The sequence below is a fragment of the Anolis sagrei genome, chromosome 5 (assembly GCF_037176765.1).
Source record: "Anolis sagrei isolate rAnoSag1 chromosome 5, rAnoSag1.mat, whole genome shotgun sequence".
Classification (NCBI taxonomy): Eukaryota; Metazoa; Chordata; class Lepidosauria; order Squamata; family Dactyloidae; genus Anolis; species Anolis sagrei.
Genome location: NC_090025.1, coordinates 160202931 through 160228135, shown reverse-complemented (window position 1 = coordinate 160228135; position 25205 = coordinate 160202931). Strand labels below are relative to the sequence as shown.

General features: G+C 40.2%; 1 protein-coding gene across 1 annotated transcript; it reads left to right on the top strand.

Annotated features, from left to right (window-relative positions):
• The first annotated feature begins 571 nt into the window (after positions 1-571).
• On the top strand, positions 572-22338 carry LOC132776012 (serine hydrolase-like protein 2). The gene is made up of 13 exons (XM_060777167.2): positions 572-659; positions 5745-5894; positions 6001-6114; positions 8842-8883; positions 9424-9443; positions 10543-10617; positions 11279-11362; positions 14666-14778; positions 16654-16733; positions 18194-18228; positions 20012-20088; positions 20875-20962; positions 21720-22338. Exons 1-13 carry the CDS (start codon positions 653-655, stop codon positions 21837-21839), a joined length of 1005 nt encoding a protein of 334 aa, XP_060633150.2. The 5' UTR covers positions 572-652; the 3' UTR covers positions 21840-22338.
• The last annotated feature ends 2867 nt before the right edge of the window (positions 22339-25205 follow it).

Here is a 25205-nt window from a genome sequence, read left to right as displayed (position 1 = left end):
AAGCTACCATAGTTTCAGAAATACAAGCTGTATAAATTCATTATAACATAGGCTGGAATCCTGTATCAGCTTATACTTAAGTAAATAACTTCACTTGCTCAGTCCCCCAAAACCTGACAGAAATAGAATTCATATATTTGTGAATTTTATTATGCTGTTGTTTTGTGTTGTTAGTAATTATGGGAGTTGAAGTCCAGTACACCTGAAGGAACCAAGTTTGCCCATGTATAGACTTTGCATGTGTGCAATACAATATTGCAGTATCAGGATGCACTCTTATGCACAACTGTATCAAAGGGTGCATCTACACTATAGACTTAATGCAGTTTGATACCCTTTTTTCTTCCCTGCCTCAGTGCTTTGGGATCATGAAAGTTGTCGTTGGTGAGGCTGGGAAGGCTCAAGGGCTTGTAAAAGTCCCCGGATTCCATAACCTTGACCCAGTGGTGCTAAACTGCAATAATTCGACAGTGTAGTTGCACCACCCAGTGGCCTGCCTTCCTCCTGTTGCAAAAGGTTGGGCTTTGCCTTCTCGCTGTAGGAGGGGCCCCAGACATTCCGGAAGGGGGGGGGGGAGAGAAAGGGGAGGAAAAGTTACTTTTCTGCAGAGCAGCTTGAAACAAAGTAGCAGGCAGCAGCAGCAGCAGCTTGGATGGCAGGTCAGAAGTTTTGTACTTTCCCTTCGTTCTGCTCTAGTTGAAATCTCGCTGGAGGGAGCTTCTGCTCTTCCTCTTTTAACCTTTTTCAATTGATGCGTGGAGAAATGAATATTTCTTGCCTTAGGAAATCCATGAATTGACAGGCACCTTGAAGGCACAAGCCTGTGTTCTACCAAGGGGAGATCTCCTAGCTGCAGCTGTAATGCGTTTCCTCTCCTTATTGAACTGGTTATCAAAGGGCCACACCATAAATTTTGTGCAATTTCCCCAAAGCCTCTTTTGGGTCTTGCCAAATTGCTAGGGATCTCCTGGTGGCTCAGCAGGTTAAACTCCTGAGCTACTGAACTTGCTGACTGAAAGATGGTTCTAATCCGTGGGTCGGGGTGAGCTCCTGCTGTTAGGCCCAGCTTCTGCCAACCAAAAAAAAGTTAAATGTGAGTAGATCAATAAGTACCACTTCTACAGTCATGCTGGCCACACAACCATGGAGGTGTCTATGGACAACGCTGGCTCTTCAGCTTAGAAGTGGAGAAGAGCCCCACTCCCCAGAATGGAACATGACTAGATTTAATGTCAGGGGAAACCTTTACCTAAACTGCTGGTATCTTTTCTCTTGTGGAAAAATAATGCTACACATAGATAGGTAAGCAAAGATCTGTTCATGTTAGGGATTTGGCATCCAGATGTGGTTTTTAAAATTTGTTTTTAAATTCTTTGAACTGATTTTAATTGGGGTTTTTTTGTTTTTTAATTAACTATATTTATTATTTATTATTTCTTGTGTGGTTTCTTGACAGAAAGGCAGAATATAAATAAAGAATAAACACGCAGAATATGTGGTAAATGTTATCGTAGACCAAGGCTTCTTAAACTTTTTCCACTCATAACCCCTTGTGAGAAATCTTCACACAACCATGAGTATATATATATACAAAATATACAAAAAACCAAACATTCACTGAAAATAAATCTACAGAAAGTCTAATAAAGGCTGTGATTGATTTCTTCTTCATGGTGTAATTTAGTGGAGCTTACCCTATGACAGCAAGACAGTTGTCTACAAAACTGCTTCATAATAGATAGGTCCCAATCGCAAATGAGGTCCCCTTAGCTCAGTGTTTCTCAACCTTCCTAATGCCATGACCCCTTAACACAGTTTCTCATGTGGTAACCCCCCAACCATAAAATTGTTTTTGTTGCTACTTCATAACTGTAATTTTGCTACTGTTTTCAGATTTGCAGGATGTATTTTTATTCACTGGACCAAATTTGGCACAAATACCCGATATGCCCAAACTTGAATACTGGTAGAGTTGTGGAGGGGGGGTTGATTTTGTCATTTGGGAGTTGTAGTTGCTGGGATTTATAGTTCACCTACAATCAAAGAGCATTCAGAACTCCACCAACAATAGAATTGAACCAGGCTTGGCACACAGAACTCCCATGACCAACAGAAAATACTGGCTGGGTTTGGATTAGCATTGACCTTGAGTTTTGTAGTTGTAGTTCATCTACACCAGAGAGCACTGCGGGCTCAAACAATTATAGATCTGGACCAAAATTGGCACGGATACTCAATATGTCCAAATGTTAACATTGGTGGAGTGTTGGGAAAATAGAGCTTGACATTTGGGTGTTGTAGTTGCTGGGATATATAGTTCACCTCCAATCAAAGAGCATTCTGAACCCCACCAGTGACAGAATTGGGCCAAACTTGCCACGCAGAACCTCCATGACCAACACACCTAGCTCCAGCAGGGAAGAGCTCCTTGCCCCACCCCAGCCATTCCACAGATATATAAACCCATTGTCCTAATTCCAACAGACCTCACTACCTCTGAGGATGCTTGCCATAGATGCAGGCGAAACGTCAGGAGAAATGCCTCTAGAACATGGCCCTATAGCCCGAAAAAACCCACAAGAACCTAGAAAATACTGTGTTTTCTGATTGTCTTTGGCGACGCCTCTGACACCCCCCTCATGACCCTTCCAAGGGTCCTGACTCCCAGGTTGAGAAACTGCCTTAGCTCAATGTTGGGGTCACAAAAAAATTGGCAACACTTAAAAGGTGTCTGAATGCCAAAGTTTATGCAAACTTGTTGGCAACAGCATGCTGTGTTTACAGTGGACTCTGCAGAAAATGCTTCAGCTATACATTACAAAAACAAAAGGGACCTGTTTAGCAAGCCTTTCAAATGCTGACTTATTTTCAGTAAATGCTCATAGACTCATAGAATAACAGAGTTGGAAGAGACCACATGGGCCATCTAGTCCAACCCTCTGCCATGCAGGAAAAGCACAATCAAGTTATCCCTGACAGATGCCCATCCAGTCTCTGTTTAAAAGCTTCCAAGGAAGGCGCTTCCATCACACTTTGAGGCAGAGAGTTCCACTGTTAAACAGCTCTTACAGTCAGGAAGTTCTTCCTAATGTTCAGGTAGAATCTCCTTTTCTGTAATTTGAACCCATTACTTCGAGTCCAAGTTTCCAGGGCAGCAGAAAACATGCCTGCTTCCTCTTATGGCATAATTTCACATATTTATACAGAGTTATCATGTCTCCTCTCAACCATCTCTTCTGTAGGTTAAGCATACCCAGCTCTTTAAGATGCTCCTCATGTTTGATTGTTATACCTATTTTATACACCATAATAATAATAATAATAACAACAACAACAACAACAACAACAACAACATTTTATTTCTGATCTGCCCTCTCCCTCCAAAGGGACTCAGGGCAGCTTGCGCATACAAAAGGCATGCACATACACAATCATAAAAACAGAAGCAAATATACATAAAAACATAACATGATAAAATGATAATTATGATACAGATCATAATTAACAGTGCATATAAAATAAACTCTATGGAAGAGGTGATATTTGGGCCTCCTAATGTGCAGTAATCAAGTACTGTTCAGATATACCTGGGGCCACATAAAAATGTCTTGGATGGAAAGGGGTTGCAGGTAGAAAAAGTTTAAGAAGCCCTGACGTAGAGGTCATGCTTTTTTGTCACCCTATCTTCCTAATATCAGTTTAAGCTAAAACAAAATAGAAGATGTCTTGTCTTATCTCTAAAAGTATTTCTGCTTATCTGTGCTCCTTTGTTTCTTAGCTATGCAAACACTGTTGTCCTTAGCTGGTTTGAAAATCATGTACTACCACAGAAATCTGTGTGTCTTACATACATGCTGTAACAGCATCGTATATAACAATATATGAATGGAGTCTAAAAACAACACACACGTGAATTTCAGATGTTTCTGAGGCTGGAAAAGAAGGGGTTGAACTAAATCCTGTCCCTTTAATGAGTTTGTAAAAGAAGGCTTCATTTTTGTGACAAAATTAGCTGAAATTGCTTGTTCTACTAACCATAAAGGCTGTGTATTACATCACGGTGAAACTAGACCTCATTCTATAGATGACTCAACACTGTAGAATTAATGCAGTTTGATACCAATTTAACTGCCACTGCTCAGTGCTATGGAATAATGGGAGTTGTTATTTGGTAAGGCACCAAGACTCTTTGGCAGAGAAGGGTAAAGACTGTGTTAAACTGCAACATCCAGGACTCCACAGCAATGAGCAGTGGTGTCAGACTGCATTAGTTCTACAGTGTAGATCAGGCATGGGCAAACTTCAGCCCTCAGGGTGTTTTGGATTTCAATTCCTAAAGCTGTTAGGCTATTAGGAATTGTAGGAGTTGAAATCCAAAACACCCAGAGGGCTGAAGTTTGCCCATGCCTGGTGTAGATGCACCCTCAGTCACCTATAACCCAGGAGTCCCCGGTGGCGCAGTGGGTTAAACCCCTGTGCTGGCAGGACTGAAGACTGACAGGTCGCAAGTTCGAATCCGGGGAGAGCGTGGATGAGCTTTCTCTATCAGCTCCAGCTCCTCATGCGGGGACATGAGAGAAGCCTCCTACAAGGATGATAAAACATCAAATCATCCGACGTCCTCTGGGCAATGTCCTGGCAGACAGCCAATTCTCTCACACCAGAAGCGACTTGCAGTTTCTCAAGTCACTCCTGACACGACAAAAAAAAAAAAAAACCTATAACCCAAAGAATTTGAATGATAGGACAGAAGCCAGTGATGCTTCCAGTTCCAGGTTTATCATTCACCTATTATACCTGCCCTAAAGCAATATATACAGGCTTTGTGTGTACAGAAGTGGTGCCATATAATTAAATAAAAGGCAGAAAATGTTAACAAGCGGCATACTAGAAAGAAAAAATTGAGCTCTGTTCCTGTCCTTTTTTGTTTTGTTTACCTAGCTATTGTGTTTTCTACTTTTCCTACCATGAAAAATAGAAAGCAGGAGGGAATGACGTATTTTTAGAAATGTATTTATGTCATATACTTACACATAGTAAAAATTCATAAAAAGTTGTAGTTCTGGAAATGGCTGAAATTCCTTTTTTCATGTCAGGAGTGACTTGAGAAACTGCAAGTAACTTCTGGAGTGAGGGAATTGGTTGTCTGCAAGGATGTTGCCCAGGGAACACCCAGATGACTGATGTTTTACCATCCTTGTGGGAGGCTTCTCTCATGTCCCCGCATGGGGAGCTGGAGGTGACAGAGGGAGCTCAACCCGCTCTTCCTGGATTCGAACTACTGACTTATCTGTCAGCAATACTGCCAGCACAAGGGTTTCAACCATTGTGCCACCAGGGGCTCCTTGATACATTTACTGATTTTTAGGGACAGCTTTGAACAGAAGGCAGTATATTTGTTTTGTACTGTATTAATCAAGTTGTCCTTAGTAAATTAGATTATTTTTTCTTTAAAAATACAATTTTCAAAAAGAAAAATAATTTATGAAGTTTGACTGACAAGCATGGTTCAGAGTGGCAAGTCTTGTGAACCATTCTGCTCAGAAAAACAGACAGTTAAGGAAGCAGATACACTTCTTGAAACGCCTTGTGAATCTGTGCAGATAACTTGGAAGGAGGGGGCAGGACTGATTTGTTAGACGGAGTCTGAGCCTAGTTCATTACAGGATACAACAGCATAAGGTGGATGTAGGAAGCTCAGCATAATTCAAGCTTCTTATTGTGTTGCCTTTTGTTCCTTTCAGGCTTGGCCTCAGAGATAAGGTTCCTGGTCCCCTGGGGCCACATTGCTGCCAAGGCGTGGGGGCCTCCCCAAGGCCGACCCGTGCTCTGTTTGCATGGTTGGCTGGACAATGCCAACACTTTCAACAAACTAATCCCCTTACTCCCAAAAGGTAGGTATACTTTAATTAATTGTTAATTTATACTGAACTCTATACCTTCTTCACCAAAGTGTGGGCTGACATATGCTTGGATCCTTCCCCCCTTGTTCTCTTTCAGACTGCTCTTATATAGCAATAGACCTTGCAGGACATGGCCTGTCCTCCCACCGGCCAGCTGGGTATCCATACCACCTGAAAGACTATGTGAGTGATGTGCGCAGAGCCGCTGCATGTAAGTACCATATGTTGTAAGTGTTTGGAAAGTCTGAGCTATGAAGAGAAGTGAGTAAGAAATAAAATGTAATATTATTACATTATTATTCTTAGGCAAAGGTAAAGGTTTCCCCTTGATGTTAAGTCTAGTTGAATCTGACTCTGGGGCGGGTGTGTGTGCTCATCTCCATTTCTGAGCCGAAGAGTCCGTAGACACCTCCAAGGTCATGTGGCCAGAGTGCCATTACCTTCATGGAGTGCCATTACTTTCCCATCGCAGCAGTACCTATTGATCTACCCACATTTGCATGTTTTCAAACTGCTAGGTTGATAGAAGCTGGAGCTAGCAATAGGAGCTCACCTTGTCTAACAGATTCAAACCACCAACCTTTGTCAGCAAGTTCTGCAGCTTAGCCATTTAACCCACAGTGCCACCTTGGCTCCTATTATTATTAGTAGTAATTATTCTAATTCTAATTATTCTGAATCTACATTAGTTTTGGCTATAATCAGAGAGATTATCACACGTCTTCAGATCAAAAGAGCAAGGTTAACCTCCTAGTTTCTCTTAATAATAATAATAATAATAATAATAATCCTCTTAGTTTCTCTTGCCTTTGTTATTTCAACCCACTTTTAAATCTAAACAAAAAACTCTTAGCTCGTGTTTTAATTAGATCTTCCTACGTTAAAAAATACAAAACTCGAGAGAGTGCACAATGGCTTGAAGAATGGATGCCTTTATTAGCTGTACACACAAGCCAACAAAATCCAACTTTTTGTAATAATCAGAAATGAAAGTAGCACAGTTTAAATCAATTTTAATGCTGATTTTAAATATGTATTTATTTTTTCCATCATGTTAACTTTTTAAAACTTGATGAATGATACATTACAGTGGACTACTGTAAAATCTGCACATTTTGGATCACGTCCGTATAACACAAGCCAACAAGCATTTTTTATCAGATATAATTTTAGGTCATTCTTATAGAGTTTTTTTGCACTGAATTAAGATTTGTGTTTATTTTTTCTCTATCACATACTTTGATTCCCCAGGTGTTTTGGCCTACAACTCCCAAAAATCCCAGCCAGTTTACCAGCTGTCTGGGAGCTGAATGCAAAAACATCTGGGAACCCACAGGTTGAGATCCACTGACCTAAGGTGATATATCCATGTGGACTTAGATCCACTGTGATGGGTCAGTCTGACCATGAGTTAAGAACAAAGTTCAGTAGGGGGGAGTCAAATGCACGCCAAGAAAACCATAAAAATAAAATACCTACAAGATGCTGTTTGCAAGTAAACAAAATCCTCAGAATTATTCTTTTTTGTTGAGACAATACTTGAAGTAAATAACATGGCATGTACAAGAGTGATACAAGAATTATAATTGACCTTAAAGTGTCTTATACATAAAATATACTGAAAATTAACATAAATGTTGCATAGTTATAGTAGCTGTCTCAATACATCACTATAAAAATAATGAGTTTGTGAGATAATTTTTGACCCCTAGCATTTAATACTCATCGTTTATTTGTTTTCTCAGACATTTTAACAAAGCTAGAACTGACATCAAACATTGTGCAAACAAAGCCATTAATGTTTCACCACTTGGAGTATTAGGTGCTGAAATAACCCTTGAGCAAACCATAAACTTCTGTCTGGAACTGCAGAAGTTTGGTGCACAGCATTTTATGATTTTTCCCCCAGTGCATTCAGGATACATATGGCCCCAAAAGTTAAATCTTTTTCTTCCTCCTTCTCAGAGAGGAATTAATAATAGTTTTGCCTAGCTGCTTTGATGTCAAAGCCTATAAATGTTGTAAACCTATTGATTCCCCCTATTTCTATTTTGTTTCATGTTTCCATGTGGCATAAAATGCAAATTCGGAATATAATGATTTTATAATTACAAAATGTAAACATTATTGAGAAATAAGGAAGTCTTTTGTTTTAGGTCTGAGTACAGGCAGTCCCCTAGTTATGAACAAGGTAGGTTCTGTAGGTTTGTTCTTAAGTTGAATTTGTATGGAAGTTGAAACAGCTATTTTTTAAAGTGTAACTCAAGCCAAAAACATATTTTTAAAGCTTTGGATAGCATAGGAAAGGATTAACACCCCTGTAGTGTTTGTTTTGCTGTCCGTGCCCTTGTTCAGAAGATTTTACCTCACTTTCTATACCTGTGATTAGATTTTGAAAAATGTGACATTGTAGAAATAAGGATTGGTGATACGGCTTCAGTGAAGACACCTTTTCCCCATGATAAGTCTTTCGGAGTGAATATCCCTTTCTAGAAGTAGATTCCTCCCACTGCCTGTTGTCTCACACCCGTTCTTAACTGTGAATCATTTGTAAGTCTGATGTTTGTAACTTGGGGACTGCTGTATATAGTACAGAGAGACTGTTTACTCATGTGTCTTATAATGGCTTCCAAATGCTTCTATTTAACAATCACTTTCAATTATGCACCCTCTCAATCATTAGTATTCTCTATCAGATCATTTATTTTTGAATGACATGAAGAGGTTTTTATACAACAGATTATGGGTAAAAGTTTTCAAAATGACCAAGTTGGCTGGCAGATTCTGGGAATTGTATACCAAAAAATAATTTTCCCGAACATGGGCAAACATTAGCCTTTGGGGGATGCTGGCCCAGAGCAGCATCTAAAAACGCAGGCATTGTGTCTTAATGCAGAGTATTAAGTCCTCTCATTCTTTTGTTTTTTTGTTGTTTTAGCACTGAAGTGGAATCGATTTAGCTTGATGGGTCACAGTATGGGTAAGTGACTCTTTTCCCCAAAGGGGATATTTCTTAAATCCCGTAACAAATGCGGCTGTTCTCTCATATCCGACCAGTTTCTACTCTTAAGATAGGCCTGTAGTTTGTTGGTTTGTTTGTGTGGATTTATGTCCCATATTTCTCTTTATGATGGAACCAAGGTGGTCATTTTATTACTATTGGCTTATTTTATTATAATTCCATCTTCCATCTTTTAGATGCTAGTCATTCCAAGGCAGGTCACCTTAACAAGAAACATCAAATATGTTTTTAATATCCCCACAATATCAGTCTGTTATAAGCAGTTTGGAAAAGGTACTTTTTTGACTGCAGCTGCCAAAATCCTTTTGGATTGCTGGAACTGTAAGGCAGAAAGGGATTTTTCCCCAAGCTCTGATTTCAAGACCTGAGACTCCGTCCTGTCGGATGATTGCTGAAAGATAGGTCCACAAAGGAGGCAGCTCCTAGCTAAGCCAGTCATATAGGCAGGGGGCTTGGTTTTAGGTCCACCTTCAACCCACTTCTTTTTCCTTTATTTAGGTGGAACCGTTGCATGCATGGTAAGTATCATTCTTCATAGGTTATTATCATTTTAGGGGTGTTTTTGAAACATTTCTTTCTGAAGCAGATATTGTTGGGCGAATGGGCTTAATAACAAAAGACCCTCCCCATAAACGAATAGCAGAGCAACTCATTAGCAGCAGCAGCAGCGTGACCCAGCACAGGTAGCCCAAAGTGGTAAAAAAAAATAAAAACACAAGACCAATGTTATCTCTTCCATAGAAGGCTTTTCTTTGTAGTAAAATAATATAGTTGCACTGTTTACAATAACAAGGTTTCCAAAACATGAATAGGCAAATACATAATAACTTTATAGGCACAGCAGCCTTTATGCACTGGAGCTCCCTCACAAGAGGCTTCTCTCACACAGACGTTTACCTCACACTGACCGAGGCAAACTAACACTAACAGACTTCAGCCTACTCACTCTCCTCAGGGTGACGCTAGCTTTGGCCCACTGACTAACGGTCTTCGGCCTACTAAGTCTTTCATTGCTTGACTCACACTTTTGTGATCAAAAATACATAATTAATATCTAATATTTCTGACAGATATAAAGGGAAATAAGCCCTTTGGTGTGAGGGGGTGGGCTATAAATAAAATTATTATTATTATTATTTTATTTTACTGACACAAAAACACAGTATGTCACAGCAAATGAGATCTATATGCTGGATTTCGTATCACAAAATCACAAGTCAAACACTTCCCAAGCGTCTAGGACTGTGTGATGTATTTTCGAATGATGCGCGCAGATCCAAGTAAGGTGGCCTTTTGCAGTTGACAGATAGTGATATTTTCAATGTGTATTGTTTCCAATTGCTGGCTGAGATCTTTTGGCACGGCACCCAGTGTGCCAGTGACCACTGGGACCACCTGTACTGGTTTATGCCAGAGCCTTTGCAGTTCGATTTTGAGATCTTGATAACGGCTGAGTTTTTCCTATTGTTTTTCCTCAATGCGACTGTCACCTGGAATGGTGACATTAATAATCCAAACTTATTATTGTTGTTGTTGTTGTTATTGTTATTATTAAAGCAGAAGTGATGGAAATTATATTTGTCTCCCCTCTCTCTTTCTCTCCCTATGCTTTCCTAGTTCTCATGTGTTTTCCCTGAAATGGTGGACAAGCTGATCCTGGTGGAGTCATCTGGTCTTTTCCCAGCACCTCAGGTTGAATTCTGAAGCCTTCCCCTGACTCAATAGTATATTTAAGAGACATTACATAAAGGGAAGAAACCATCTGAATCTTGTTTTGGGGTATCTTTGGGAAAGGGCAGATAAAAGAAGACCTCACATCTGTCCTTTTCCATAAGAGGTTGATATACGCCAAGCAAGTAAGGGAAAAGAGCTCTGTCCATTTTACCATGAATGCATTGGCACTATCAGTGGGGGAGGCAGTTTAATGAACCATTGACTTCTGTGCTTAGAACTGTATTTAGCTTCATGTAAAACATGAAATGTGAACTTACCAGAAAGGAAAACCAACACACTCCCATCCCTACATTAACATCTGGGATTGATATTGTATGGTTGGCTGCAGTAGTACAGATGGCATACTGTTTGTGTGATCTACTTTGCATAGGAGTTCGGCTTGCTTGCTGAAATCCAATGCAAACTTCTGGCCATTTGCTCCAGCAAATTAATCAAGTAAATGATGCTTTTGTTACAACAGTATCCTTTCTTACTGTTATGAATTAGAGATTATCAATCTTTATTTCTTATGCAGCCTAAAAGTTAAAATACAAGAATTAATTTTTTGTGTTTCCTAGGAGGGTAGGATTTTCCCTCATAAAAACTGCTCTTTTTTGTTTGTTGGTTCTCTTGTTGGCAGGGTTATATGAGAGGCCCAGAAGTATTCAGGAAAAAGAAAGCAGACTCTCAGTCCATCACTACAGATGCCCTAGCACATTTAGAGGTGAGGATCTAGGTGTCTTAGTACTGAGCAATGAGGTCAATTCAGCTCCAATACTTTGTGTCAAATCAAACGCTGTTACTCCATTATTCTGTGGCATTAATGTTTCATTTAGGATGATTGCTCAAGACTTCATAAATCATGGCTTTTGAAGTGTTCTCTTATCCTTTCTTACTTACGTTGGTGCAAAGATCCTGGCTTCCATTAGGCCAGAATTTCCAATTAGATAAGTCACGATGTGATTGTGGTAGTGTTGTAACCATCATTAAGCTGTTCTGAGAGTAAAAGTGAGACAGACTTTTTAACACAAGCAGTAAAAGTAACATGTTTGTTTTGTGTGCGTATGTGTTGAGAAGAGGCAAAGTAGTGAAGGAGTTCTTGGTGCCTACATTCACTCCCAGCTTTATAAATTGTGACCCCAAATCTTTTTGTTTTTATAGGAACATCTAGATAAGATGTTGTTGGCACAGTCACAAAACTATTTTGAGAAGGAACAATCATAAAATGATCGATACAGGTTCATGGCCTATCAAAATGTTTACAGGTGCAACAAAACTAACATTTCACAAAAAGGCAAACTGATGAAGCCATTAACTGATAACTTGGCCAAGACTGAGTACACAGTCAAGGTGAGACCAAAATAATAACGCACTCTATGGAAATATTAGCCAGGAACTGATGCAGAAGAGCAGTCCTAGAGCCCAGCAGACTGTGTGAATGTAAACAACTTATTTAAATTATCCTTTGATAATTTGTCATTGGAGCATAGACAAATGCAATCAAGCCTTTAAAAAGGCAATAATAAGACTAATTTTGAAGAAGGCGTCCCTGGATTCCTCGATACTAAATAACTATTGGCCCATTTCTAATCTCCCCTTTTTGGGAAAGGTTCTGGAGCGAGTGGTGGCTTCTCAACTGCAAGGATTCTTGAATGAAACCGATATCTTGATCCATCGCAGTCTGGTTTTAGGCCTTGTCACGGAATGGAGACAGCTTTGGTTAGCTTGGTGAATGACCTCCGCAGAGCTAAATGGGGAATGTGTCCTTGTTAGTTTTCTTGGATATCTCAGAGGCTTCTGTTATCATTGACCATGGTATCCTTCTGGGGCAGCTCTCCGGAATGGGTCTTGGGGGCATTGCACTGCAGTGGCTCTTCTCCTTCCTGGAGGATCACACTCAGTTGGTGAAGCTGGGGGACAAAACTGCTTGGATCCCTGGCCACTGACCTGTGGGGTCCAACAAGGTTCCATTCTATCCCCAATGCTTTTTAATATCAACATGAAACTGCTGGGTGAGGTCATCCAGAGTTTTGGAGTTTGGTGCCATCTATAAACAGATGACACACAACTCTACTACTTCTTTTCACCGAAATCCAAGGAATTTCGGATCAGATCAGATCCTGGACCAGTGCCTGACATCAGATCCTGGACCAGTGCCTGACAGCTGTGATGGACTGGATGAGGGCTAACAAGCTGAAGCTTAATCCAGACAATACGGAGGTCCTTCTGGTCAGTCGTGAGGCTGATAAGTATAGGGTGGTTATCTCTACTCGACGTGGTTACACTCCCCCTGAGGACACAGGTCTGCAGTCTGGGGATTCTTCTGGACTTAGCGCATATACTTGAAGCTCTGGTGTCGGCAGTGGCTGGGAGGGCCTTTGCACAGTTAGTTTGTGTGAAAGCTGTGACTGTACCTTGAAAAATCTGACTTGCCCAAGGTGGTCCATGCCTTAGTTATATGTAGATTGGATTACTGCAATGCACTCTATGTGGAGCTGTCTTTGAAGATGGTTCAGAAAGTGCAATTGGTGCAAAGATTGGCAGCCAGGCTACTAACTGGAGCTACTATAGGGAGCACATGATGCCCCTACTAAAACAACTCCATTGGCTGCCAATAAGTTTCCAATCCCAATTCAAAGTGGAGGTTATTACCTATAAAGCCCTAAATGATTCAGATCCTACCTATCTTCGTGACCGCATCCCCCCCCCCCCATGAATCTGCATGGGCTCTAAGATCTGCCAGGGAAGCCTCCTCTTGGTCCCACCACAGTCACAAGTGCAGTTGGTGGAAACGAAGGAGAGGACTTTTTTGGTGGTGGCTCCCTGGCTTTGGAATGCCCTCCCCAGGGAGATTAGGCAGGCCCTCACACTGTCCTCCTTCCGTAGGGACCTGAAGACCTGGTTGTTCAAATAAGCTTTTGATAACACTCCTCCCTATTTGTTCGATGCAATAGTTATGCAGCCTTGCACTTCATCCCATGCCCTCATTCCATGGTTACAACTCTGCACTTATCCCATTCCCTTGTCCTACTGTTTACAGCCTGGCCAGGTCTTAAAATAGCGTACTGCCATTTGGTTGATGAGTGCTGTTTTAATTGAGTTTTAAGTTGTTGTTTTATATGTCTGCATGTTTTGTTCAATTGTATTTTATATTGTGCTTTATTTCATGTTTTGTTTTTGTTATATTGTGCTTTATTGCATGTTTTGTTCAATTGTATTTTATATTGTGCTTTATTTCATGTTTTGTTTTTAGGCACTTGTGCCGTGTGTAAGCCGCCCTGAGTCTCTTTGGGGAGATGGTGGCAGAACACAGGAATAAAGTTATTATTATTATTAAGTGTAATTTTAATTTACAATAAAATATAAAATATATAAAAAATCAAGCAAAATTTTACAAATAATTCATCTAAATCTATTTTCTCAAATATATATTTCCCAAAGGAATATGAAAATACTTCCCATCCATTGCCCCCTCTACTGCCAATACATGAAATCTTTAGAAATCTTTAGAACTCTGTCTCTGCATTCGCAACACACAATTGTGCATTGATTAACACAACTCATATCAATCCTAGCCAGCATAGCCAATGGCGACAGGAAGGGCCACAAGACGCTCACATCTGCCCCTTGATTGTTTTTTAATCTGAGCTCCTTATGTGATTCTGTGATGTAGCACATTTATAATTGGACAAGCATTTTCAAGTTTTGAGGGCAAGTGTGGCTATCAAGTTTTTTTTTTATTGCTGCTCATCATCTGTTAGAGACATTGCTGACTAGGACTTGATACATCAGACAAATTGGGCGTGCTACAATTATAACCCCTATACAAAAAGAGAGTTGATTTTCTTCCCTGCTACTATTCTAGAATTTGAGCTCCTCTGTCCCAATCTAAAACAAAGATGAAAACTGTATTTTCAGTTAATTCAGTTATCAAAAAAGGAAAGGATAATTATCTGGGATGGTGGCTTTGTGAAAAGTGTTGGATGCAAGAAGCAACAGAAAATGTAGAATGCCTTCTTAATTTTAGGAATGGGAGAAATTGTTAATTGGCAGCCGGACAGTCATTGAGACTCTGATGGATGTTGAGGCGAAGCAGCACCAAGCCCCCAAAGTATATAACTCTGAAGAGGCCCTTCAAAGGTGAGTTCCCTTCCTGGAATCTGCAACAGCCAGTGTTTAAGCTTTGCCTTGGAGTGTGGCAGTGTCTAATGTGCAATGTTATATTAAACTAAGTGGGTGGGATCTGCTATTTTGAATATTCTGCTGCTCAGTAAGTGGATACAGGGATTTTGAAAATTGTATTAGTCTGTCACAAATTCCTCATCTTCTGTAACATTAGTTAGAATCATAACAATTGAAAGAGACCATAAGGGCCTTTGGGTCCAGCATGCCCTGCAGGAACATCCAAATAAACCACACCTGAAAGATATTTTGGAAAATGGCATTCATAACCTTTTGAAAAAACCTTTTGGAAATCATAATTTTTTAAGAATAGCATGATCTTTTAGAGAAGAGCCAAAAACCCTTTAGAGTAGAATCTTCTCTTGCAGTTTACAACCAGATATAATTATGTTAGGCAATGGTTTAAGTTGTTAGACTAAATAACCCATAATCTTTGATCTGTTAGAAAAACAGAGATTTTACCAGTGCATAAAAACAGCAGAGCTTCAGAAGTGTTTTTCAGTGCCCTATACACACACACACACACACTCTTTCATAAAACAACTTGATTTATATCATGCACTCAAGAGACAAAAATGAAGTAGACTTTGATAAAATAATATATTTGGTTTACTTACGACCTTCATGTGTTCAGCATACACAGGTACAAAACTTATCAGTACAGTTTCAGATACGTTTGAGATAATTTTCTGTGCCATCTGGCCAGGACATCTCTTACAGCAAAACAGCAAGCAGGTATGTCAGTGGTTCTCAACCTGTAGGTCCCCAAATGTTTTGGCCTTCAACTCCCAGAAATCCTAACTGCTGGTAAACTGGTTGGGATTTCTGGGAGTTGTAAGCCAGAACACCTGGGAACCCACAGGTTGAGAACCACTTAAGTATGTGATCTGAGATCTGAAATAGTCTCTAGTCTGTCGTAGTGCTCATGTGGTCTGCAGCCCCTTACATAACTTCTCAGGAACCACAGAGTAAAGGAAGATGCATATCAGAACATGCATACAAGAAATAATAAGCAACAGGATCATAGAAAACATTACTAGAGAAGCCTTGAAGAAGGTTGTCATTTCCAACAAGATACTCATCCAACCTCCAAAGGAGTCCGCCACCCTCAAAAACTGATCAGCTTTTATCATTAAGTTAAATACTTTTTTGTATAAATTTTCTTCTTTGAACCATGAAAAGTTACTGTTTCTAACTGCAGCTCCTAGAATAAACTTGCTAGAATTTGGAATCACATTGCTTCTTTGAGTTACAAAGTTTATTATTCATCTTAACTGAAACATTCTGGCAACTGTAGTCCAAAACAAAACAAAAAAGCCCACAATATTTTCAGGCTCTGTGCAGACTTCAGACTAAGGGCAGGAAAGACGCAGCCTCCTTTGTGCACACTGTAGCAGTTCAAACAAATTTGCTGTGTTTTTGTGTGCCTTCAAACCATTTCTGAATTATGCTCATTCTTAAAGTGAAGCTTTAAGAGATTTGTCCAGAGGAGTTCTGCCTCTGACTTCATATGAGGGTAGGAAACAAGAACTTACCCAAGAATCCCGCGTAGGTTTCCATGGCCATATGGGGATTCAAACCCTGGTCTCCAGAGCCATAGTCCAGTGCCTAGGCTAATGTACAATTAAATTTTCACACTGCATTTCCAGCAATAAATTCTGAGAATCAGTGAAAAATTACTTATTTGAAGTACAGCTCTTAGAATCTTCCAGCCAGCATAGCTACTAGCTGGGGAATACTGGGAGCTGCAATCTAAAATTGAAATTTTTCCCAGTTTGGAGTTAGATGCTGACATGATGGCAAATTGGTGCATTTTCCTTTTGGCTTTCCAAGGTTGCTCAAAGCAAACTTTCACCTAACGGAAGAAAGTGGGAAGATATTGCTGGAACGAGGGGCTACTAAAGTGCCAGGAGGTAAGACGTTGCAGCAGTGAGGTGGCTGTTTTGAACTAAGCATGCAGTGAACTGACAAGAGAATCTATTTCAACAAACACAAATCCACTACAAGTCGTAGTACATAAATCACAAAGGTAAATTTTCAGCTTATATAATACAATATTAAACCATATTAAATATAACCAATTTATATGATGCAGCATTGAGCAATATACAATGAACAAAAACTGTTGTTTATACAGTTATTTTACATCAGTAACAAGAGTAGAGTTTTTCTTGCTGTAAAGCAGACTTCTCTTAAGGGCATAAGATCCCTTACTTTCTCTAAAGATACTCTTGAATGGAGTTTCCAGTCCCTTGTAAGAGGATATCCATGTAGAAGATTTCTAGACCGGTTTCGACTAACGTCTTCCTTAGGTGGAGAAATGTGAAGAGTACAATGAAGTGGACATCAAGTTCTCCAAAATAATAGTTCTTCTTCGGATGGGTTATTTATTTATTTATTTATTTACAGTTCTTATATTCCGCCCTTCTCACCCCGCAGGCGACTCAGGGCGGATTACAGTAAACACATATATGGCAAACATTCAATGCCAGTTTGACAAACAACATTTAACAGACAAATACACCGAGGCTATTTAACTTTTTTCTGGCCGCCAGGGGAGCTGCTGCTTTTCATCGTCCATCAACGACACCGATGAAGTTCTTCCGCATTCCACATTCCCCGGAGTCTTTTTTCTTTATGGCCTCATAAATTAGTTAAATTTAGCCTCCCACACAAGGTGGTACCTTATTTTCCTACTTGACAGATGCAACTGTCTTTCGGGTTGCAAAGGTCGACAATGGGCTACACAATGGCTGGACACCCACTCCAGACCGGGCTGGCTTCGAACTCATGACCTTTTGGTCAGAGTGATCTTAATGCAACTGACACTCAGCCAGCTGCGCCACAATCCTGGTGAATACAATGAAACAGTGGATCTAAAGGGAATATACACAGGTGGCTAGAATATGTCCCAAAAGGGATAAATATTTCCATATGTTGCTAACATGTAAGGCGTACAAAACAAAAGAGGCATAGGTACTTACATCAGGTTCTCCTGTGTAAGAGATATTTCACATCTAAAAGGCCCTAAGGTTAAGGCTGCCTTCTGTAATCTTGAATAACAAGTTTGTAAAAGCCCTACCCAACATTTTTATTAAGTCTGGTGTCAGATCAGCTTGCTAATGGTTTGACTCTGCTTAAGGCTTAGAAAAAATTATGGACTACTCTTAAAGGTTTGGTTAGTGGAATTTCTGGGATTTGTAGTCCAAAGACACAACTTTTCCAAGCTCTGCTTTGGGTATATTGATCTGCTACATTGACTAGAAGTTAAAATATCCTTTTGGATTTTAACTGTTAAGATTTAAAATGTACTTATTAAACAAACTTTCCTCAATTCTGTTTTCTCATAATTTGAGATGTAATCTTTTACCAGGCTTGGTTTATAACAGAGACACAAGAGTCCTCACGGTAAGCAGTGCCTTAGTGTAACTTTTAAACTCCTGTGTATTATTCCTTGTCAGTAGGAAGGCAGACCAAAGAATAGGGATTCAGCCTGTTCTAGATAGGGTTATACCCCCCCCCCCCCGAAGACACTGGATCTCTGTTTGGAGACCCTCCTGGACTCAGCACCAAACCTGGATGCCAAGGTACCTGCAGTGGCCAGGAGGGCCTTTGCACTATTAAAATTTGTGTGCCAACCACACCCATTCCTTGAGAAGCCAGATCTAGCCACGGTGATCCATGCCTTAGTTACATCCTGTCTGGATTACTGTAACCTGCTGTATGTGTGGCTGCCTTTAAAGAGGGCTCGGAAATGTCAGCTGGTCCAAAGAGTTGCAGCAAGGTTGCCAACTGTGGCTGGCTTATAAGGAACATACAGCCCCCTTGTTGCAACAGCTCCACTGGCTGCCAATTTTTTACCCGGCACAATCCAAAGTGCTGATTATGACCTTTATAGCCCTAGACGGCTCAGGTCCAGGCTATTTGGCTGACCCCACCCCCTTGTAGGAACCTGCCAGGGCCCTGATATCTTCAGGAGAGGCCCTTCTCTCAATCCCACCTCCATCTCAAGCTTGGTTGGTGGGAACAAGAGAATGGGCCTTCTCGGTTACTGCCCCTCGACTCTGAAATTCCCCATCCAGAGAAGCCAAAATGGCCCTTTCCCTGCTGTCCTTCTGGCAACAGGCCTTTTTATTCAAACAGACATTTAAAAAGGAAGATGTTTTAAGATCTAGTCAGGGATACTGTGATTTTAAACTTATAATATGTTTTGATGGATTTCAATTGAATTTTATTTTACTGCTGTTTGTGTTTAATTCTGTTTTAATTTTTGTATAATTGTATATTTAAAATTCTCTGCTAATGCTTTTATGGCAAGCTCCTTTGATTTCCTTTTGGGGATATAAAGTGAGGTAACAATAATAATAATTATTATTATTATTTGAGGGCAGAATGGGCAGACCAGAAGACAGTTATTTACCCCTGTGATGGGTTGCATTAGGCTTCTAAAATAAATCTGTAAGTGAATGGAAATCCACTTCATTTTTGCAAAACCCCTTTTCTGAACAAAAGAAGGCATGGGGTTGGTGGAGGGAGGTCTGCTGCTTGTTTTGAAATATAAGTTATTCAACTCATTTTTTTCCACTGATGAAAGTTTGGCAAAATCCAGGAGGCAGCAAAAGGTGCATTTGTGTGTATGATCAATTTGAACAAGCTGTCCATCCCCGCCAGTTTCTTCCTGCCCGTATTAATCTCCTGCAATATAAAGTGAGGAGAGGCAGTGCCACAGCCGGTGCTGCAGTCACATAGCAATTCCACATTTCTTGAATAATGGCAGAAGATATAAATAATAGTGCTTACTAGGAGGCAAGGGTGGATTCTTTACTATTGCTATAGCAGATATATTTTTGTAAGTGACTTATTCAAAGGCAGTTCAGTTTTTATGCTCTCTTTTTGTCCCTTGTTGGCTTCTTTCATAAAATCACCAAATTCATTGGACCTTTGAAATATTTTGTTCTGGGGCTTTGTGGGAAGAGAGAGCATTAACTGACTTTTCCAGCAAATGTACCATGCAAGAAAGAGACACACTCTGTGAAGCATTAGGCTGGATGTGCAAGAACTCCTATAAGTTTGAAAAACAGAAGATGAACTAATTTTACCTTGTTCCACTTGCTTGTCTGAATGAATGAATATTTTATTCAGGACAGTGACCAGCTTTACACTTGCTTGTCTGCCATTCTCTCATGTGTAGCACACCTCCTCTTCTGCACCTATAGAATTCCAGGTGAACTATCTGAAAAAAATACAGGCTGATGTATTGATGATCATGTAAGTGACACATATTGTTAATGTCTGTTGCTCTTCTCACTGAAAGAGAGGATCTATTGCACTTCACCTATCTGTCCCAATAATATAGCTGAATTAACATTGTCTCACACAATTGTGGTGCCCAGAAATGGAATACTGTGTCCACTTCTGGGCATTGGAATTGAAAGGAGATGTTGACAAGCTGGAACGGGTCCATAAGAGGGCAACTAAAATGATCCAGGGTCTGGAGAACAAGCCCTATGAAGAGCGGCTTAAAGAGCTGGGCATATTTAGCCTGCAGAATAGAAGGCAGAGAGGAGACATGGCAGCCATGTATAAATATGTGAGGGAAATCATCAGGAAGAGGGAGCAAGCTTGTTTTCTGCTGTCCTGGAGACTAGGGGCTTGGAACAATGGGTTCAAACTACAGGAAAGGAGATTCCATCTGAACATGAGGAAGAACTTCCTGACTGTGAGAGCTGTTCAGCAGTGGAACTCTCTGCCCCGGGGTGTGGTGGAGGCTCCGGTTTCTTGGCAGGGGGTAGGACTGGATGGCCCAAAAGGTCTCTTCCAACTCTATGATTCACTGTAGTAGGACAAGGTCATGGAACTGAATTGAGCATCATTACATTGTTCATCATCATCAGCATCAGCTGAAAGGCTACATTTAGCCTTCCCTTGAAAGTAATAAGGGCTACAGCTGGTCCCTCATACATCTTACCACAATTATAACATGCAGATTGCTTAATTAAATTTTGTTCTTACTCAAAACCAGGAGCATCTAAAACTTTCAAATTTTCTTTATAGGGCACAAGGTGGGATGTTTCTAAAAGAACCCATCTACTCTGACCATTTGGTAATTCTTCAGAAAGCATTCAGGGCCTCACAGAAACAGGTGAGTGGAAGCCTTGAAGAACTGAGGAGTCTTGGGGAAAACACAACCCTCCTCCCCACACAATGGCATTATTCAGCAGTCTGTACTTCTGTTTTGATATATTGAGATTAAGGGAAAGAAAAATATAAGGGTAGGATTAGCTTTGTCACGCAGTTTAAATTACAGAAAGTTTGCTATGGGATGTATAATTTCAGTTTTGATAAAAAGGAGATTTTACAGCTTTTAGTCATGTTGTGATAGGCTTATGGGGTTGCAGGTCATGTTTGGGAAAATGTGGGACATAAATTAATAAATAAAAATGGATTTGTTTAATTTTATTCTGATTTATTATTTTTTCCTATCACCTTGTAATTTGTGGCATAGAGAACTTTATTATGGGGCAGCACATATATTCTGTAAATAGTCAGAATTCCCTGAGACAGTTAAAGCAGCATCTGTTTGGAAGCAGCTGATGTTTTCACACACACCCCACAAGCAATCTCTGGTGCAAGAGGAGACTGCGACGGCTGTCACACCAGAGATCACTCATGGTGAGAGGTTGAAACATGAGATACCTGCAGGAGTCATGCCTGGTAAGTGGAAACTAACCAGTCAGGCTGGAAGATGCTACTAAGCTACACATATCTAAGATTGTTACATAGCTAAGTAGATGATTTTGTGGCCATTAGAATTAATAGTACTGCTGTTTTTATTATCTAATATCTCTTGTTTTTCTACTCTGTAGTGCCTTTCACACTGTATTCCTCTTTGTCTTTAGTATTTTCAGTTTGTTGAAGTTCCTGGGAATCACTTCGTCCATCTCAATGAGCCCGAATTTGTGGCTAAGATAATCAGCACCTTTTTAAATAAGAATAAAAGTCCTAAACCAAATGTATAATCAGGATTGTCTTCAGAGCAGGGGGTAACTTTTCATGAATTTCCCTTGGAATGTTGCTTCATCACACCGAGGACCGCAAAATATAGCCTCATGATTATCATAAGCCCCTCATAATGCCCCAGGAAGATATATGGGAATGTTTCTTCATCCCTGTTCACGAAATTAGACCTCTTCCTGGGGCTCTCATTGAAATTACCATGTCTCATGAACACCTGTTTGGCTGCTGGACTGGCACCCATTGTACTGTATTAACCAGCTGTGAGATATCAAGACTCATCTCAGCCCATTATCGCTTGCCCCACTGCATTCCATTCTGATCGCGCCTCTCTCCTGGGTGGATCAATAAATGGACAATAAAAGTCACCAGTGATGACTTCAGATGGAACCCTGGGCCAACCAGGGAGTGGATCCTAGCTGGGACCTTTCTGCACCAACCGGGAGCCAATGCAGCAGACTTGAATACCTGTCAAAATACTATAAATAAAATGTATGTTCGCAATTGTAGTATGTCAGTTCTTTGGAGTGCTGTCTCCGCTGACATCTTCTCTGGCCATTGAGAATACAGCCTCTGTATGTATTTGGCCTACTGGAAAGTTTGACACGCCAGCTCTGAATCCGTGTTTCTTGAAGAAGATGAAATCACACAACAGTACAACCAAGGATAAAAATAAAATCTGGAAACGTGAAGTCCCCCACATACTACAGAGTATGCATGATGGACATCTCAAGTTTGGTTGTAGGCAGAGGTGGCCCTAGGTAATTTTCAATGGTAAGCAAACAGTATTCCCCTGCAACCAATCATTGATATATATTTTCTGTTGATCATGGGAATTCTGTGTGCCATATTTGGTTCAATTCCATCATTGGTGGAGTTCAGAAAGCTCTTTGATTTTAGGTGAACTATACATCCCAGTAATTACAACTCGCATATGTCAAGGTCTATTTTCCCCCAAGAGTGCCTCAAGAGCACCCCTGGGCAAAATCAACTATACTGCAAATGCTTACTTTGCATAATGGGTTGAGCCGCCCCTGGTTATAGGTCTCAGTGGTGTTGGGTTTAAAGTCCATAGACACTGGCTGGGTGGCAACCTGTTATTATTCCTTTATTTCTTGTATATTTTAACTGGCTTGTGAGATAATTGAGAAGTAGTCAGATACTTTTGATTGTGTGTTTTATTTTATTTTGCCATGTGGCCAACAAGGCTACCTCTGGATATTCCTACTCAGTTTAGTGATTTAGACATGTAGGACATTTCGCCCCATTGAGTTATTATACCATAGCAAATTGGTAAGATTCAGGAGTCCTAGAAATTTAGTTCAACATTCCATAAGGTAAAGTACATCCTAAGCTTATGAGGATTTCTTAAAATGGCAGAATACAATGGGGAAATGTCAAAAGGCCTAAGGGTTATATGACAGGGCAATTACACATGCGTGGGCAAAGCAAAGAGTGCATGGACTTCAAAAGAGCTTTGGAGAAGCAGTGTCACCCCCACAATCTTATTCTGCTCCACAGCTTCAAGACTTTTCCCTCTTGTGACTGTTTCACTCTAGACAACATACAGGCTGGATTAGGAAAAAATGCCTGAAAGTTACTTGGTAAAAGAATTAGCTGAGTGTAAGCTGATTCAGCATTCCAGCCATATCTCATAGTTCACCTGTTGCAAAGTGAGTTCAAAGAGTCAAAGTACATAATTTGCACAATTTTTACTCTCCAGGAAAGAGAAGAAAGGAGGGGGCAAAGTCTTCCAAACTGCTGCTAGCCTCGGGACACAGTGGTTTGTGAATTTGTTGGTGGCACACTTTTTAGACATGCATCAATTCACGACATAGTAATTTGGTTTTACTAGTAAATGGAAGCTGAAATTAACCTCTTATAAGAGATTGGATACATACACCAATGATAATGATGAAACGTATGTGGATACATATCTCATAAAAAACCTTTAACTTTCTATTTTATAAACAATGTATGATTTCTAAGATAATATATATTTCCAAGATTTTTGTCATTTATGAGTAATAATCTGCAAATAAAAGCATTTTTTAAAAATGGTATAACACCAATAAAATAACTACCATATTTATCATTTTAATGAGTTATATAAGGTTGATGAGGAGCCCTTGGTGGCACAGTGAGTTAAACTGCTGAGCTGCTAATCTTGCTGACTGAAAGGTGAGAGGGGTGAGCTCCCGCTGTTAGCCCCAGCTTCTATCAAACTAGCAGTTCGAAAACATGCAAATGTGAGAAGATAAATAGGTACCGCTTTGGTGGGAAGGTAATGACACTCCATGCAGTCATGCCGGCCACATGACCTTGGAGGTGTGTATAGACAACGCTGGCTCTTTGGCCTAGAAATGGAGATGAGCACCAATCCCCAGGATAGACTTAATGTCAAGGGGAAAACTTTACTGGGATTGATGGGATGAACAGTTTTGAAATATTTAGAAAAGTTCTGATTTTCCCAGTAGAATTAATTTAGTTTGACATCCCTTTAAGTGTTATGTTTCATGGCTAAAGAATTATGGGAGTTGTAGTTTTACAAGGTCTCCAAAGCAGCCTCTGCTAAGAAGTGATGGTGTCTCACCAAACAACAAGTCCCAGGAGTTCACAGTATTGAGCCATAGCAAAGTAGTGTCAAATTGCATTGATTCCACTGTGTAGAATAGGTGGACCTCAAAGTGATCCTATCACAGTTTTATTTTATTTTGAGTGGGGGGAGATTTGTACTTGGAAGTAAATAAGATAAAATATCTGGATTGGCCCTGACTAGAAAAAAACTAAGTATTGCCTTTAAATGGCATTTTTAAGGGCCTCGCCACACTAGAGAATGAATCCACTGCAGAATTCTGGAGTTTGTATTTTAGGGAGGAGCCTTTAACAGCCTCACTAAACTACAAACCCCAGAATTCTGCAGGAGGCAGAAACCAGATTCAAAGTGGATTCATTCTGTAGTGCAGGGGTCCTCAAACTGAGGCCCGGGGGCCGGATATAGCCCTCCAAGTTCATTTACCTGGCCCTCACTCAGTGTCAACTTAAAACTGAAATGACTGAAAGCACACAACAACAGCAATCCTATCTCATTGGCCAAAAGCAGGTCCACACTTCCCATTGAAATACTAATAAGTTTATATTTGTTAAAATTGTTCTTCCTTTTAATTATTGTATTGTTTATAAGTGTTTTTTGCACTACAAATCAGATATGTGCAGTGTGCATAGGAATTCATTCATGTTTTTTTCCCCTAATTATAATCCAACAGTTTGAGGGACTGTGACCTGACCCTCTGTTTAAAAAGTTGGAGCACTCCTGCTCTAGTGTGATTGCTTTCGTTTTATAGCCACCCCGTTCCGTGTTTGTGTTTAGT